The 15500-nt window shown below is 44.3% G+C and overlaps 1 protein-coding gene across 2 annotated transcripts in view; it reads left to right on the top strand.

Moving 5' to 3' along the window:
- The window catches only part of RCOR1 (REST corepressor 1), a 143919-nt gene that overhangs the window by 97652 nt on the left and 30767 nt on the right, over positions 1–15500 (top strand). For both annotated transcript variants that reach the window (XM_080986562.1, XM_080986561.1), the window contains exons 6-7: positions 1071–1189; positions 13633–13711. In XM_080986562.1, the coding sequence (XP_080842688.1) occupies positions 1071–1189; positions 13633–13711 (198 nt within the window). The remainder of the gene's footprint in view (positions 1–1070; positions 1190–13632; positions 13712–15500) is intronic.

Below are 15500 nucleotides of genomic sequence, written 5' to 3'. Positions count from 1 at the left end.
TAATAATAATATTTTGGCTGGTGAAGAGAATATTACTTGCCTTGCCTCAGGATCTGAGGAACTTTGGTCTCCCCAAAGCAAGACCACTTCCATACAATATGAGAACCAGTGGATGAAACTCAGCCATTATCAACAGGTTTTCAGAGGACATAAGGTGCTATGAGAGGAGGAAATAACACGCAAAATTGCCCCTTTCAGGTTGTAAGCACATTCTTTTTAAAAAGGAAGAAAAAGAAAAAATGCAATTGAGAGACAGCTCTTTAATTGCAAATTGCTTTTTCTAAAGCTGGCCTTGTCTAGCAGTAAAAGCAGAACAACTGATAATGTAATTAGTGTTTAAGTGAAAATAAAGCAAGACTAACTCAGGTAGAAGTTGGTGGGAGGGGAAAAACATGCAAACTTGAAAAGGAAGGTGTTGTGTTATGGAACGTGAGGCAAGTTATAAGACCAGCCTCTCCACTGAAGCCAAATAAAAGGAATCATTAAGAAGCAACCAACTGAAACACTGTCAAGTTGTTGCCGTTCGGTGGCTGTGTTCACATACAATGCTAACCCATGGTGGCTTGGTGTTATGCGCAAACGAAACCCATGTGTACCTCTTTATTTTGTGATTTTAAATTAGTAGTCCTCAAAATGCATTTGGGGACCCGCTTCTTAATTTTTGACACTTGTTTGAGTGGTAGCAGTTCTGCTATTTTGACCCGTTTTAGGTCGCTGTGCAACCCAACCGTGGGTCAAAGACCAGCAATATGTACCGTAAGTCATTGGCTGTGATAATGCACTCACTTTGCCTGTTGTATTATGTTCGGTTTCTGGAATGGCACCTGCATTTGGATTTCCCATAAAACCCATGCACCAGCCTTTTGTGCGCTGCTGCCAGTTCAGGCAAGTGCTAGTTCATCCCCAAGCAATCCCAGAATCAGATTTTGCCCTGTCCAACACAACAATTACCAACTTCTGCTCACAATGGGTCATGGCTGTTTTCCTCGGCAAACTTTGCTATCTGATTGGAAGCTGGTGCGTGAGTAACGCAGGGTGTCTCAATGCTCCCAATATTCTGTGTTCCGCAGCTTCCTGACAAATCGATAGCAAGCCTGGTGAAGTTCTACTATTCCTGGAAAAAGACGAGAACCAAAACGAGCGTCATGGATCGTCATGCTCGGAAGCAGAAAAGGGAGAGGGAAGAAAGGTAAGCTTGCCAATAGGATTTGAAGACATAGGATCTAGAAACAAGGGCCCTTCGAGGTGCATATTTCGCAGTTTTGTTTTGTGCAGAATTATGCAGGCAGTTTGGAGTTCTTTGAACAGAAATACCTTTTAACACACACAATTTGGGAGTCAAAGGTAATCATAGAATCATAGAATCATAGAATCATAGAGTTGGAAGAGACCACAAGGGCCATTGAGTCCAACCCCCTGCCAAGCAGGAAACACCATCAGAGCACTCCTGACATATGGTTGTCAAGCCTCTGCTTAAAGACCTCCAAAGAAGGAGACTCCACCACACTCCTTGGCAGCAAATTCCACTGTCGAACAGCTCTTACTGTCAGGAAGTTCTTCCTAATGTTTAGGTGGAATCTTCTTTCTTGTAGTTTGGATCCATTGCTCCGTGTCCGCTTCTCTGGAGCAGCAGAAAACAACCTTTCTCCCTCCTCCATGTGACATCCTTTTATATATTTGAACATGGCTATCATATCACCCCTTAACCTCCTCTTCTCCAGGCTAAACATGCCCAGCTCCCTTAGCCGTTCCTCATAAGGCATCGTTTCCAGGCCTTTGACCATTTTGGTTGCCCTCCTCTGGACACGGTCCAGTTTGTCAGTGTCCTTCTTGAACTGTGGTGCCCAGAACTGGACACAGTACTCCAGGTGAGGTCTGACCAGAGCAGAATACAGTGGCACTATTACTTCCCTTGATCTAGATGCTATACTCCTATTGATGCAGCCCAGAATTGCATTGGCTTTTTTAGCTGCCGCGTCACACTGTTGGCTCATGTCAAGTTTGTGGTCAACCAAGACTCCTAGATCCTTTTCACATGTACTGCTCTCAAGCCAGGTGTCCCCCATCTTGTATTTGTGCCTCTCATTTTTTTTGCCCAAGTGCAATACTTTACATTTCTAAATAATAATTTATTATTTATACCCCGCCCATCTGGCTGGGCTTCCCCAGCCACTCTGGGCGGCTTCCAACAAAATATTAAAATACAGTAATGCATCAAACATTAAAAACTTCCCTAAACAGGGCTGTATGGTGGGAATATTCAGTGTTGATGCTGTGTGAGCATCTCACACAAATGTAACAAACAGGCAGCCCTGTTTAGGGAAGTATTTAAGGACTGATGTTTTTATTCTGTTTTTAGATATGTTGTAAGCCATCCAGAGTGGCATGGGAAACCCAGCCAGATGGGCAGTGTATAAATAACATTATTATTATTATTATTATTATTATTATTATTATAGCAGAGGTGACCAAAATGGCGGCTGCAACTTCCATCATCCCCGTTCACTGTCCATGCTGGATCTGTTGGAGCAGGATTATGACATTGCATAGAAAGCACCATTTCTCCTTAAAGAATGAAAAAATTATTGTGGCCTAAGTTTTGTGGCTGCACCTGACACTGTAGCCTCTGTCCCTAAAAGCTCGTGTCATTATAAACCTGTTTGCCTGTCAGGTGCCCAAACGCTCTCTGCTGTTTCTGCAGCTGCAGATCTGCAATGCTTCCTTTGGAAGTTATCACACAAACAAGGCTCTTGTTTCCCCCCTGAAAAGAGCAGCATTTTGCAGTGTATTGCAAGTGATGTCCATCTCTGTGCTTTCCCATTTGTATCTGGCCGTATATATAAAACTAAAATTGACACAGTGAAAGGGGTGGAGCCTGGCATTTTAGGACTGTCTGTTTAGATAGCGCCTATCTGACCAAGTTGCAAGAATTATCAATCAGTTGCTGCTACATGAGATCAAATGCAGACCATTCCTGGAAAGTCCTAAATTACCCAAGGAACCTTTCTTTATAACTACCGTATTTTTCGCTCTATAAGACGCACCAGACCATAAGACGCATCTAGTTTTTGGAGGAGGAAAACAAGAAAAAAAATATTCTGAATCCCAGAAGCCAGAACAGCAAGAGGGATCGCTGTGCAGCAAAAGCAGCGATCCCTCTTGCTGTTCTGGCTTCTGGGATAGCTGCACAGCCTGCATTCGCGCCATAAGACGCACACACATTTCCCCTTACTTTTTAGGAGGGAAAAAGTGAGTCTTATAGAGCAAAAAATATGGTACCCCAGGATTCACGAGCCCAGTGGACACTGGGCATGTCTTGTGGGGTGATGACATAGAGAGTCCCTGCCAGGGTCTCTGCCCAGCCTGCTTATAGGAACATGCAGCTTCCCTGTTAATTCCTTGTTGTGAAATTGGATTTTCTGGTAAATGGGATCCTTGCTGTGGGCTTTTATTTCCACCTCTCCTCCCCCTGTCAGCCAGTCATGCATTCTCTTCCCGGGGGCAGGGTTGGTTTGCATTAAGGGGAAAAGTCATTTGTGTGTCACTGCTTATAAAGCTTAAGGCCATTCAAAACAACAACTCAGGGCCCATTCAAACACAGCCAATCAGTTCTTAATAAGCCAACATATGAATGAACCTTCTGCCCATTCACGCTTTCTGTCTCCGTCTGTCTCAATGAGATGTGTAACTAGCCATCGTTTCCTATGTTCTCGCAATCAGCAAGCTGGCTACCAGCTTCGCAGCAAGTATGTTGAGAGATGACCGTTCAGACACAGATTGTTCCTTTCACACCTTCTATGTTTGCAAGGAAACATCACATTAATATTGCCATTGTTAATTTCCCCCTTTTGTTTCCTTTTGCAGCTAAAAGGCTTGCATTCATCAGCATTATTATTATTATTATTATTATTATTATTATTAGGTGTGTGTGTTTAATGGCTTATTCTGAGGACATGCAAGCAGAAAATTTGCAATGGGAATAGTCCCAAAGGGGGAAATAGCTTAATAGTTCCATCCTGCTCCTGTTGGGTTTTGCTTTCTCTCCATCCTGCCTTTTCCTTGAGACCCGCACGTGTTCTTAATCTGATTTACAAGGTATTTTTCCCCATACCTTTGGACCCTGGGAAAACTCCACAAAGATGTGCCTGAGCCTAGATTTTGCATTAATTCAGTGCTCTTGCAGTGCAGGAATATTGATTCAAAATAGTCATGAGAGCCTGTTGCTATGGAGATGGTGATTCCGCTCTTACAATTTAGGAAAGGGACCAAGCTAGCATATGTATATTTTGTGTGAATATATATATATATATATATATAACCAGGAATAGATAAACTGCAGGTTTAAATTGTGCTTGGTTTCTTAATTGTGATCCACCTTGAGCTAAACTTGGGAAAGCTGGGTGCAACTGTATTAATTTCATCACTGAGATAAGCTTGTGAGCAAAAAGTGTTTTTGGCTTGATCTCTAGACAGCAAGCAGCATTGCAACTGGTGCCTCCCCCCCCCCTTTTTTAAAAGAAAAGCACCAATCCAATTTCAGTAAACAAGCCAGTATCTGAATGTATGTGATAAAAAAAAAAAAAAATTGCAGCCTGCGGGTGCCTGGTTGCAAACACTGAAGGGAACATTTGCACAACATGAGTGAATGCAGAATAGAAATGTTCCTGAGCCCTGGGTTGATGCTTGCTTTCATCAACACCAATGACTTACAACTATTTCAGCTAAACTGAAGGGAGCAGGCATGCGTAGTAGACTTGCTTCGCATGATTTTCCAACATGCCTTACTCTTAACACTGGAACCAGAGCAAGCAAAATAGTAATTGGAAAATTGCTAGGAACTTAAGAAGCTGGTTTATTTTGAGTCACGCTGTTAGTCCATCTAGGTCTTCAACGTTAAGACTTCACCCACCTGGTGTCTACACCCATTTCACTTAGGCACAAGACGAAGGTTTTCTTTTATTTTTCCAGGCTTTTAAGTGAACTTCCTGAATTTCATCTTTTAAAATGGTTGAGTAGGGCTGCGGTTATTGTTCTCAATTGTTTGCGTGTGTGCATGTGTACTCTGTTGTGTGTGTGTGTGTGTGTGTGTGTGTGACTGTCTTTCTTGCACTGCATACTTTATATTTTTGTTACTGTGCTTCTATTGCTTGCTGGCCTGGGAATTCTTGAGAGTCAAAGGTATTGTTTTATCCAACAAATGCAAGGTGCAAAGGTGGATGCAGAAGCAAATACATGCATTCTTCCTCCGCCTTCAGCAGGTGCACTGGGAAATAAAAAGCCACCCAGGTAGCCCCCTTCACACATTACGTTTTATTTCGTTTGTTAGTTTGTACGTTGCCCTTTTGTATAAATATTCCCAGGGCTGCTGCGTTCAGTAAAGCAGAACAATAAAAACACATGCAGCGAACGTAATTTTATCCACCACTTCAGTTTATTATCGTCAGCGACGATCTTTCCACAGTTAAGAGAGAATAAAAAGGAAGGAGAGAGATCTCAGTGGTCCAGCGTCTGCTTTGTAGGTCTCAAGTTCAATCCCTGGCATCTCTCAAGTAGGACTGGAAGAGACCCATGACTGAAACCTTGGGGAGATGCTGTCTATCATTGTAGAACAGAGGCAAGCAATGTGGTGCCGCCCAGAGATAGTTGGACTGACTCCCAAATCCCATCATCCCTCATGGCTAGTTGCAAGGGATGATGGGAGCTGTAGTCCAGCAGCATCAGAAAGGCACCATGTTGTCTACTGATGTCATGGGCTGGTTGGGCGCAGAGGAATGGTGGGAGGAGCCAGCTGTGGAGCTCTCAAGGGAAGAAGGCTCAGAGCCCAGGGGTTTGTGGTGGGATAACAATGAGTGGTCAGAGGGAGAAGGCTGGGAAGAGGCGGTGTCCAAAGCTGAAGAAGTAACAGGGCTTAGCAAGTTGGGAAAGTCCATGGTAGAGAGAAGTCTAGCATCAGAGGCAGAAGCTGAAGCAGGAGAGGAGGAAGGATAAGAGGCAGGGATGAGTCTGACTGGTGAAGGGGAAGGGGTGTCTCCCTCTCCTGCTGCAACAAGCTCCCCACTGGTCTCCCAGAACCAGAGGAGGCATGAAAAGGGGTAGAGGAGAGGTTGACTTCATGGAGGTGCAGTCTCTGATTGCTTGGAAAAAGCCCTGGAGAGGAGGGGATTTGAGCAGCTGTGGAGAGGTGAGGACTTTTAGTCTCGGCAACTGCTTCACAGGGCAAGACCTTTTGGAGATGAGTAGTTGTGCTCATTAGGCCTGACACTCCTGCGCAGATCCTGTTTTGCTAATGAAGAGTTAACTCCAGCTTGCTTAGTGTGATTTACTGCTCCTGTCAACCACTGACTTAGATGGTGCTGATCTAGACGGACTCAGTCGTGTGACTCTGAAAAAGCAGCTTCCCCTTCCCATTTGGGGAAGGGGCTGTAGCTGTGTGGTCAAGCATCTACATTGCATGCCAAAGGTTCCAAGTTCAGTAATCCCTGACTTGCACAAACCCCTGTCTGAAACCCTGCACAGTTGCTGTCTGCACAGATTTGAAGTTAAGTTTGCCTAGCCAAACGGTAGCAACAGATTCATAAAGCATGAGAGAGAAACAGGGGAGGAGGTGTGTGTGTGTGTCATTCTCTTCATTTAATTGTATACAACATATTAGAAAGCTTGTACAAGCAGTGGTGTATTTGCAAGATAGCACATTAGTTAAGGTTGCCTGAATCGGTGCCCCCTCAACAATTCCTGCGTTGGGTTATTAAAATTATTTTTGCCTCGATTTGTGAAAACCACAGAGTCAGAAAATACTAACAGAAGTGTTCCGCAGTAAACAGGTGCAAAGTCCGGGCTCCGTGGAAGGAATTCTAAAAGGGTTTGGGAAAGAAAACAGCAATGTATGTCATATGGGCTTCTGCAATAGCTTTTTTTAATTTCATGGGTTGTTGGAAAGGTGTGCCAGTTTCATTGGATCTGAAGCCTACGCATATATTAAAAGTGGAGCCAATAAGTTCCTCGCTGTTGTCTGTCCTTCCTACATGGCACAAGCCTCTTCAGCAGCATCCTGTACAGCAATGCTAAGTCACAGGTGAGCATCACTGTGAATGGTGGTCCAGCGTCTGATTGGAATTATATGATGGAATCCCATCAAAACGTGATAGGTTAGATCAGTGATCCATCGTGCTCAGGACTGATGTTGCCCTTCGTCAGTGGTTCCCAAAATTGTTGCCTCCGTGGACCACTTGAAAATTGTTGAGGGTCTTGGCAGACCTCCGAATGGCTTTTCATGCCCATTGCAGCAATTGTAATGTGCTCTGCAAGGTGCTGTGTGGTTTTAATTGTAATTTCATTGCTGCTTTTACCGTTTATATTTTACCGTATTACGTGGAGTGCAGATTGTAACACAATAAAATAACAATAAAAGAAGCAATGCAGACACAAATTAAAAATCAATATCACTGTTTTAATGCAATGGAAGTGCCGTCTCCTGTAGTCAGCCACAAATCCACAGGCGCACTGTGGACAACCTGAGCAAAATTTGCACACTCACTGGTGGTCCATAGGCCACATTTTTGAGAAACCCCTGCCCTCTGGCCCACCCCTGGGAGGTTCACAAGTGTAGCCAACCCTTCCGGTTCAACCTGGAAATTGAGAGGGAGACATATTCTGGAGACAAAAACCGCAGTTCTGGTTAACAGCTTGTTGCTAGACATGTCCTCCTTTCCTTTTATGTTCCCTTGCTTGTGTCCCTTTCCTACATGGTGTTGTCTTTTTTTCTTTTCTTTTTTTAAGACAGCAAGCCTGCAGGCTGGGTTTGTTTATTTCAAAATAATTAACTGTGCAGTGCCTAGCAGTTGAGGCACTTTATAAACAGTGCATATTAATCTCTCTCTTTCAAAGTAATTGCTATGATATAGCTTGCATATTAAAGCAGCAGTTAGACCCATGGGAAGCTGCTCTGTGCTGGGTTGGGGCTATTCGTCCAAGAAGCCAGAGAGATGTCCCTCCAGATCTTCTCAGACTCCAGCTTCCAACATAGTCAGGGGTCGGAGGTGATTGGAATTGCAGTCCAACAACACATGGAGGACTACAGATTCCCTGTGCCTGATCTAACCCAGTATTGTCTAGCCCAGGCTTCCTCAACCTCGGCCCTCCAGGTGTTTTGAGACTACATTTCCCATCATCCCTGACCACTGGTCCTTCTAGCCAGGGTTCATGGGAATTGTAGGCCAAAAACATCTGGAGGGCTGAGGTTGAGGAAGCCTGGGCTAGCCTGACTCAAGGATTTCAAGCAGGATCTTTCCCATCACGTGCTTCCTGGTCTTTTTAACTGAGGATGCCAGGGATGGACGCCAGGTCCATCTTGCATGCAAAGCATGAACTCTGTCTCTGAGTTGCGGTGCCTTTCTCCTTGTTCTCAAAGATAACACTTATAGATGCTTCTACAGCTCTGGGTCGAAGCACACAAACCAATCTAGGCAGCTATTCCCAGGTCTGCACTCTTATGAAGCAGTTGCAGCAGCAGGGGACCATTCCCCTCCACTAGCTTGTGTACCATCCCTCGACGGGCTGCACGCATGCAGCCGGAGACTGAGCCTGCGTGGAAGCCGCCTCTGCTCCTCCCTTTTCACTCCGCTCCTGGTTCTGGGAGACAGTGGTGCAGGAGAGGGTGGGAAAGCACTTGGCCCTTCAGTTGCTTGATCTGCCTCTTCCTCTGCTTCTTCCAACCCATCCTGAGCTCCACCCTCCAGCTTGGAAGCTTCCTCTGCCTCCAACTCTTGCCTCCTGGCCGGTGCAGTTCCCCACAAATTGCTGGCCTCCGACTCCAGCCCACCTTCCCCTGGGACACACCTGGCGGCATTCTGCCAGTCCCTGCCATTGCCTCTTCCCTTTGCTCAGTAGGTGATCCATGAGCCAGATTGGGGCTGCTTCTTCCCTCCAACTAGCCCTCTGAGCCTTTGCTCCATCCCTTTCTTGCTGAGCTCCAGAAGGGGAAAGAGTTCAATCCCTGACAACTCCAGGTTCAAGCAGAAGGTTGGATTCCTGGCACCTCCAGGTAGGGATGGGAAGAAATTGTGGTGGGCCACTACTGGTCAGCCTAAATAGTACTGAGATAGGTGGAACCTGACTGGGTACCCTGTGTCCATATGCCATTGTCCTTGCAGTGGCTGCTTCCTCTAGTTCTTGTGGCTGCATTTCTTTGATTATGCACGTGAGACAGCAGTTGTCCTTAGTCTTGGTACAAATTAGTCTTACTCAGTGGAGGACCTACATTTCAGGGTCTCTGAAGTTTGAGCCCATCACAACCAGCAACGAAGTCTGGGTAACCACTGTTATCTTCTTCAATGGGGTTGTTCCACGACAGGTCACCACATTAAAAAAATAAAATAATTACTACTACATCTCAGATTTTGATTAGAATTGCTGTGCTGGATCATCTCGTATTACATGAAGCACGTTTTGCAAAATACTCTTTTTTCTGGTTTTTCTAACAACATTCACCTACAGTTTCAGACGAAAATGTCATTTTCTAGAGACAATATGCCTAAAGAATTAAAGCGCTCTTCAGCAAAACAGCCAGTTTACTGTGACACTCCACCTTTACAGCATCTGTGCCACTGACTCTCAGACTTTGGGACTGTTTTAATATATACAACAAAAAAACTAATCTACTAGACCCATTTTTTAAAGCAATATGGGCTAAAGTCACTTCTGGGGCCCCCCTGGGATTAGGAGCTTGGAAGCTTAAGCTTAATTAGTTTCATAGTAGATCTGCGCCTGGGCTTACTTCCCCCAAACCTGAACTGAACAAACTTTCATTTTAAGTATTATTTCCTTGTATATTTTATATTGTTTTATATAAACTGCTTAGAGGTTTCTGTTGATTAAGCAGCATGTAAGTGAATATAAACAAACAAACAAAAAATCCACTAAGTCTGCAGGCCCCGTTTGACAGCTTATCACTGACAGTAATAAAAATAATAAAAATAAAAATTAATAGTAATAATAATAATTTTATTATTTTTATCCCACCCAGTGTGGGGTACTTTCATAGGGTGATAAGGCCCATTGAAATCAATGGATACAAGTTCATTGATTTCAGTGGGTCTACTCTTGAGTATGGCTAACGTTAACTATCACACATATATCCCAGAATATAAAATATTTGCCTTCATGGTAGATAGTGGTGACAGATGACTTTGAAATACTTTGCTAATATATTTTTGTTTTATTAACTGGGGTTTATTTAAAGTCATTATTAGGCACCTTGATACTTCAGTGTGGGATTGGTTAAGATCTAAAGGAATCTCTTAGGGCTGTGAGTGCTTGCAAGATCTTACATTCGTTTTCCCACCTGGCCTGGGAGGGCAGGGCCCGGACTGACTCCAGCTACAAAAGCTGAAGCTGCTGGACAGACCCTTGGGCCGCAGTATTGTTTAAGGTGTTTTGTTGCAGAGGTGTGTGTTGCTGTTGTTGCTGTTAATTTTATGTACAGTCATACCTTGGGTTACGGATGCTTCAGGTTGCGTTTTTTTTTTGGGTTACGGACCGCTGAAACCCGGAAGAACCAGAACGGGTTACTTCCGGGTTTCGGCAGTCACGCATGCGCAGACGCGCCGAATTGCAATCCGCGCGTGCGCAGGCGCACCGCTGTGGGTTGCAAACGCTGCGGGTTGCAAATGTGCATCCCGCACGGATCACGTTCACAACCCAAGCGTCCACTGTATCTTTATTTTGGATCTTAGGATTTGTGTGGAAATCGTTTGATTTGGCTGTGTACCTTTTATGTTTTGTTTATTGCTTAGGACTACTTCTGTTATGTTTGTAGCCATGTAATTTTTCACATGTTGCAAGTCACCTTGAGCATGGTTTTAACTTTAGAAAGGCGGCATACAAATAAAATGATTGATTGGTTTTCCCCAACGCCCTTATTCTGCCTGTTCCATGACAATCAATATTGTTCCAGTTTGATGTCCGTTGTTTATTCTTTTGTTGTTGACAAGAACGCGATTTCACTCAGCCAGGAATTAAAACAAACACGTACACAGATTGCAGAGCATATGCTGTTTTGTGCCTGGCAGGGAAAAATCTGTCACCTGTGGTTCCTTCCTTTTTTAAAAAAAAGAAAAGAAAGATACCGTATGATTTAGCAAACAAGAAAATCTGTGTGCAGCCCCGTTTGGGCTGCAACCCTATATTCACTTACCTGGGAGTAAGGCCCATTGAACTCAGTGGGGAATTGCTTCTGGAAAAGGCCATTTCCGTACTGGGAATAATCAGGAAAAGAATTGAAAATAAAACTGCCGGTATCATAATGCTGTTATACAAATCTATGGTGCAACTAGAGTATTGTGTACAGTTCCGGTCTCCTAGCCTGGAAAAGGATATTGCAGAGTTGGAAAAGCTTTGGAAAAGGGCTACCAAAATGATCAGGGAAATGGAGCAACTCCCTCACAAAGAAAAGTTGCAGCATTTCAGACTTTTTAGTTTAGAGGACAAGGCAGGAAACATGATAGAAGTTTGTAAAATAATGCACGGCATGGTTAAAGGTAAAGGACCCCTGGATGGTTAGAGTCCAGTCAAAGGCGACTCTGGGGTTGCGGCGCTCATCTCGCTTTCAGGCCGAGGGAGCCAGCGTTTGTCCACAGACAGTTTTCTGGGTCATGTGGCCAGCATGACTAAGCTGCTTCTGGCGCAACGGAACACCATGACGGAAGCCAGAGTGCACGGAAACGCCGTTTACCTTCCCGCCAGAGCGGTACCTATTTATTTAAAGCTTTTGACCTTTAAAGCCCTTCATGGCCTAGGACCCTCGTACCTACGGGACCGCCTCTCCCGGTATGCCCCACGGAGAGCCTCAAGGTCCATAAATAGCAGCACCCTAGTGGTCCCGGGCCCTAAGGAAGTTAGATTGGCTTCAACCAGAGCCAGGGCCTTTTCAACACTGGCTCCGGCCTGGTGGAACGCTCTGTCTCATGAGACCAGGGCCCTGCAGGATCTGATTTATTTCCGCAGGGCCTGTAAGACAGAGTTGTTCTGCCTGACCTTTGGCTTGGAATCAACTTGATCCCCTTCCCCTCTTTCTTTTTTCCTTTCTCCTTCTGTGATGGAACTCTTATTTGGGGACTTCCCTGGCTTTTTTCTGGCCTACGTAGGACCAGTCTGGATAGTTGGCCTTGGTGAAGATTTGACATTTTGATCCCACAAAAGTTTTTGATTTGAGTTTCTACTGAAATGAGGCTGCATCTTAATGTTGTATTTTAATCTTGTTTTTAAGTTGTATTTTAATCAATTGTTTTTATATCTGGTGTTAGCCGCCCTGAGCCCAGTCTTGGCTGGGGAGGGCGGGGTATAAATAAAATTATTATTATTATTTATTTATTGTTGTTGTTGTTGTTGTTGTTATCTCCTTGCACTGGTGTGCTTTTGAACTGCTAGGATGGCAGGAGCTGGGACAGAGCAACGGGAGCTCACTCCATCGCTTGGATTCGAACCGCCGACCTTCTGATCGGCAAGCCCTAGAGGCTCAGTGGTTTAGACCACAGCACATGGCATGGAGGAAGTGGATAGAGAAAGGTTTCTTTCGCTGTCTCATAACACTGGAACTCACCGGCATCTGATGGCTAGGCTCTGCCCCCACAGTTGAAGGAAGCAATGCTTCTGAATACCAGTTGCTGGAAACCGCAGGAGGGGAGGCTGTTGCTCTTGTGTATCATGTCCTCCTTAGTTTCCCACAGGCATCGGGTTGGCCACTGTGAGAATAGGATGCTGGACTACAGGGGCCAGTGGCTTGATCCAGCAGGCTGTTTTCATGTTCTCGTGCATAGGATCCTCTGCCAGTTGGTTTGCTCCATCTGGGCTTGGGCTAAAATGAGGTTGTCACCAACACTGCACACACAGAGTTCCATGGGATCTTCCCCTTCTTATCCTCTCCCATGTGCTCTTAGACTTTGCCTTTGGGTTGATTTTGTAGAGGGCTGATGGGGGAGAGGTGGGAAAGATTCTGTTGTTCAAGCAGAAGTGTGCTGCGCTATTGGAGCAGCAATGATGGATATGACCCATGAATTTAAAAAAACAAAAACAAACGCAAAGGGTTCAGGGCTATTTTTTATGTATTTATTGCTCCCCTTCCAAAAAGACATAATATGAAACTGCCATGGCAGCTTACAAAGCAAATAATCCCAAACCATAATATATAATGATTTAAAACAAATAAAAGGAAGCAGCTTAAAAGCAGCTACTTGCTTCTAAGGTTTGGAAACTTGGTGTCAGGTATAAGTAATCGCAAGTGCTGTAGACCTTTCAGTGAAGTGGCTTTTGTTATAGCTCTTCTAAGATGTAATGGATTGGTGGCTCGCACGCAAAAAAAGCCCGTGTTTGCTTCAGTAGTTCTTGTGAGATGGTCTCTTAAAATATAAGAATGACCTGTCTCTCTAAATACAGGTCACATTAATACTTATTTAGGGGATAGTGTGATTGTTTCCTTAGTTTGAGCATCTCCCCTGGATGTTCCTTATAAGATTCTTGCATTCTCTTTTTGATTATATTTTGTTGTATTAGACCCTGCACACCGTCTTTTCTTTAAAGTGATCTGTCTGGTGTTTACTGAAAAATAATGTGGCATTTTCTTCCTCTTTTGTTTTCTAGCGAGGATGAAATAGAAGAAGCAAATGGAACCAACCCTATCGATATCGAGGTTGAACAAAACAAGGAGAACAAAAAAGAGGTATTTTCCCTAATAATGCTTTAGTACATTTAAGGTAGGGAGGGGGAAATATCCTGTGGAATTGCTTAAAACAATCCTAAGTAGTTTGTGCTTTCTTCATCTAGGTGTTTTTTTTTTTTTTTAAAGTAAGGATTCAGTTCTAACTGCCTTAGCTTATGTGGGAGGTAATATGAAAACACAGGTTAGTTACAAGTCTGTTCTAGAAGTTTGTGCCTCTGATTCTTTTAGCCTCAACTGTTTGCTTGCTGTTGGGGTCATTTTTTATTAACTTGGCTCACCTCTCTATCCTAAGTCACCTTTGGCCCTTCACATGTTGCTGAACTGCAACTCCCAACATCCTTGGCTGTTGGTCATGTTTGCTGTGGCTGATGGTATTTGTAGTTCAGGAACGTCTGGGAGTTTCACAGCTTCCCCTCCCACCCCCCGACCGAGAAAAGCCCTTTATTTTATCTGTTCTTAATCTTCCAATATTCAGCTTCACTAGGATGTCCATGACTTCTAGTGTGATGAGAGAGGTGAAGAAAACCTTCCCCAGTGCTTTTTTCCTTTAAAAAACCCAACATTTAGGAGTACTCTCATTTTGACTCAAGAAAATCACCATTTTATAGTTCAAATTGGGGAAACTAAATACAGTAAATGGACAAAAGTACAAAGAACATTCATTACCTCATATCACACAGCTGACAGCTCACAGTAACTTCCACATTGGCATGAGGGTGTGTGCACTAACTGGGCTTGGGCTAAAATGAGGTTGTCACCAACACTGCACACACAGAGTTCCATGGGATCTTCCCCTTCTTATCCTCTCCCATGTGCTCTTAGACTTTGCCTAATTGAAATACTGCCCCTCAGTGAGGCCAAACTTTCATCAGAAAAACACCACACATCCTCATTCCACACTGCTTCACACATTAAACGCTCTCTTCTGTCGGAAATTCAGGAGACACCGGGAAAGGAAATGAGGCCTCCATCGGGGGTGGTAACAATGAAACTGACCAATCACCATGCTAGATTCCAACTCCTACTTCACACATTAAACGCTCGCTTCCGTCTGAGACTCAGGAAACACCGTGACAGCAAATGAGGCCGCCTTCGGGGGTAGCAACGAACTGACGATTCACCGTGCTAGAGAAGAAACAAAACATTTAAATTTTTTTGTTTCTTCTCCCGTTAGATTCATAAAATGTTTAGGGGTATGCGTCCCCCCAGAAAAAAAGCACTGGTCTTCCCCCATGCCATGCATACCATCTGTGTTGTCATGTGCGTAATCAAGGACATGTAGCAGCTAGAACTGCAATCTGAAACTTGAGCCCAAACCATGTTAGAACATCTGTGTCCAGTACCACTTTCTTTGAGTGTTCAGGATTCTAGCTTGCGAGTTGGGAGAGTCATGGGAAGGAAAGCTTTCCTCAGTGAATTGGGCTGGTCCATCTCGGTTTATCCAGCTAAGTGCGACCTACCGGCCACTGGACTCCCTCGTTCTCTCTCCTCTCCACCAGGCAGACACACATCAAAAACAGGAAGATTCTCACGCCCCTTGTGGACCTCCCTTTTATGGTTGGTGGGCTATAAATGTTTGAGAGACCACCTAGGTGCACGGCTTTGCCACATATATAGCTGTCTTGTCGGGGAGTGTTGGTGAAGCTAAATTTTAAGAAGCTCTTTGAGCTTCTCAACCCCTTTATCACTGCTTATCACAGGGATTTGTCACACTTGGAACATTGTACTTTTGTACCTTATGCTCATACAATCTATTAAGTCACTTTTGTGGTTAATCAGACTCAGGATT

The sequence above is a fragment of the Podarcis pityusensis genome (assembly GCF_964106645.2).
Source record: "Podarcis pityusensis genome assembly, chromosome: 1".
Taxonomy (NCBI): Eukaryota; Metazoa; Chordata; class Lepidosauria; order Squamata; family Lacertidae; genus Podarcis; species Podarcis pityusensis.
The sequence above is the reverse complement of the archived record's forward strand: the minus strand, read 5'-3'. Positions and strand labels throughout refer to the sequence as shown.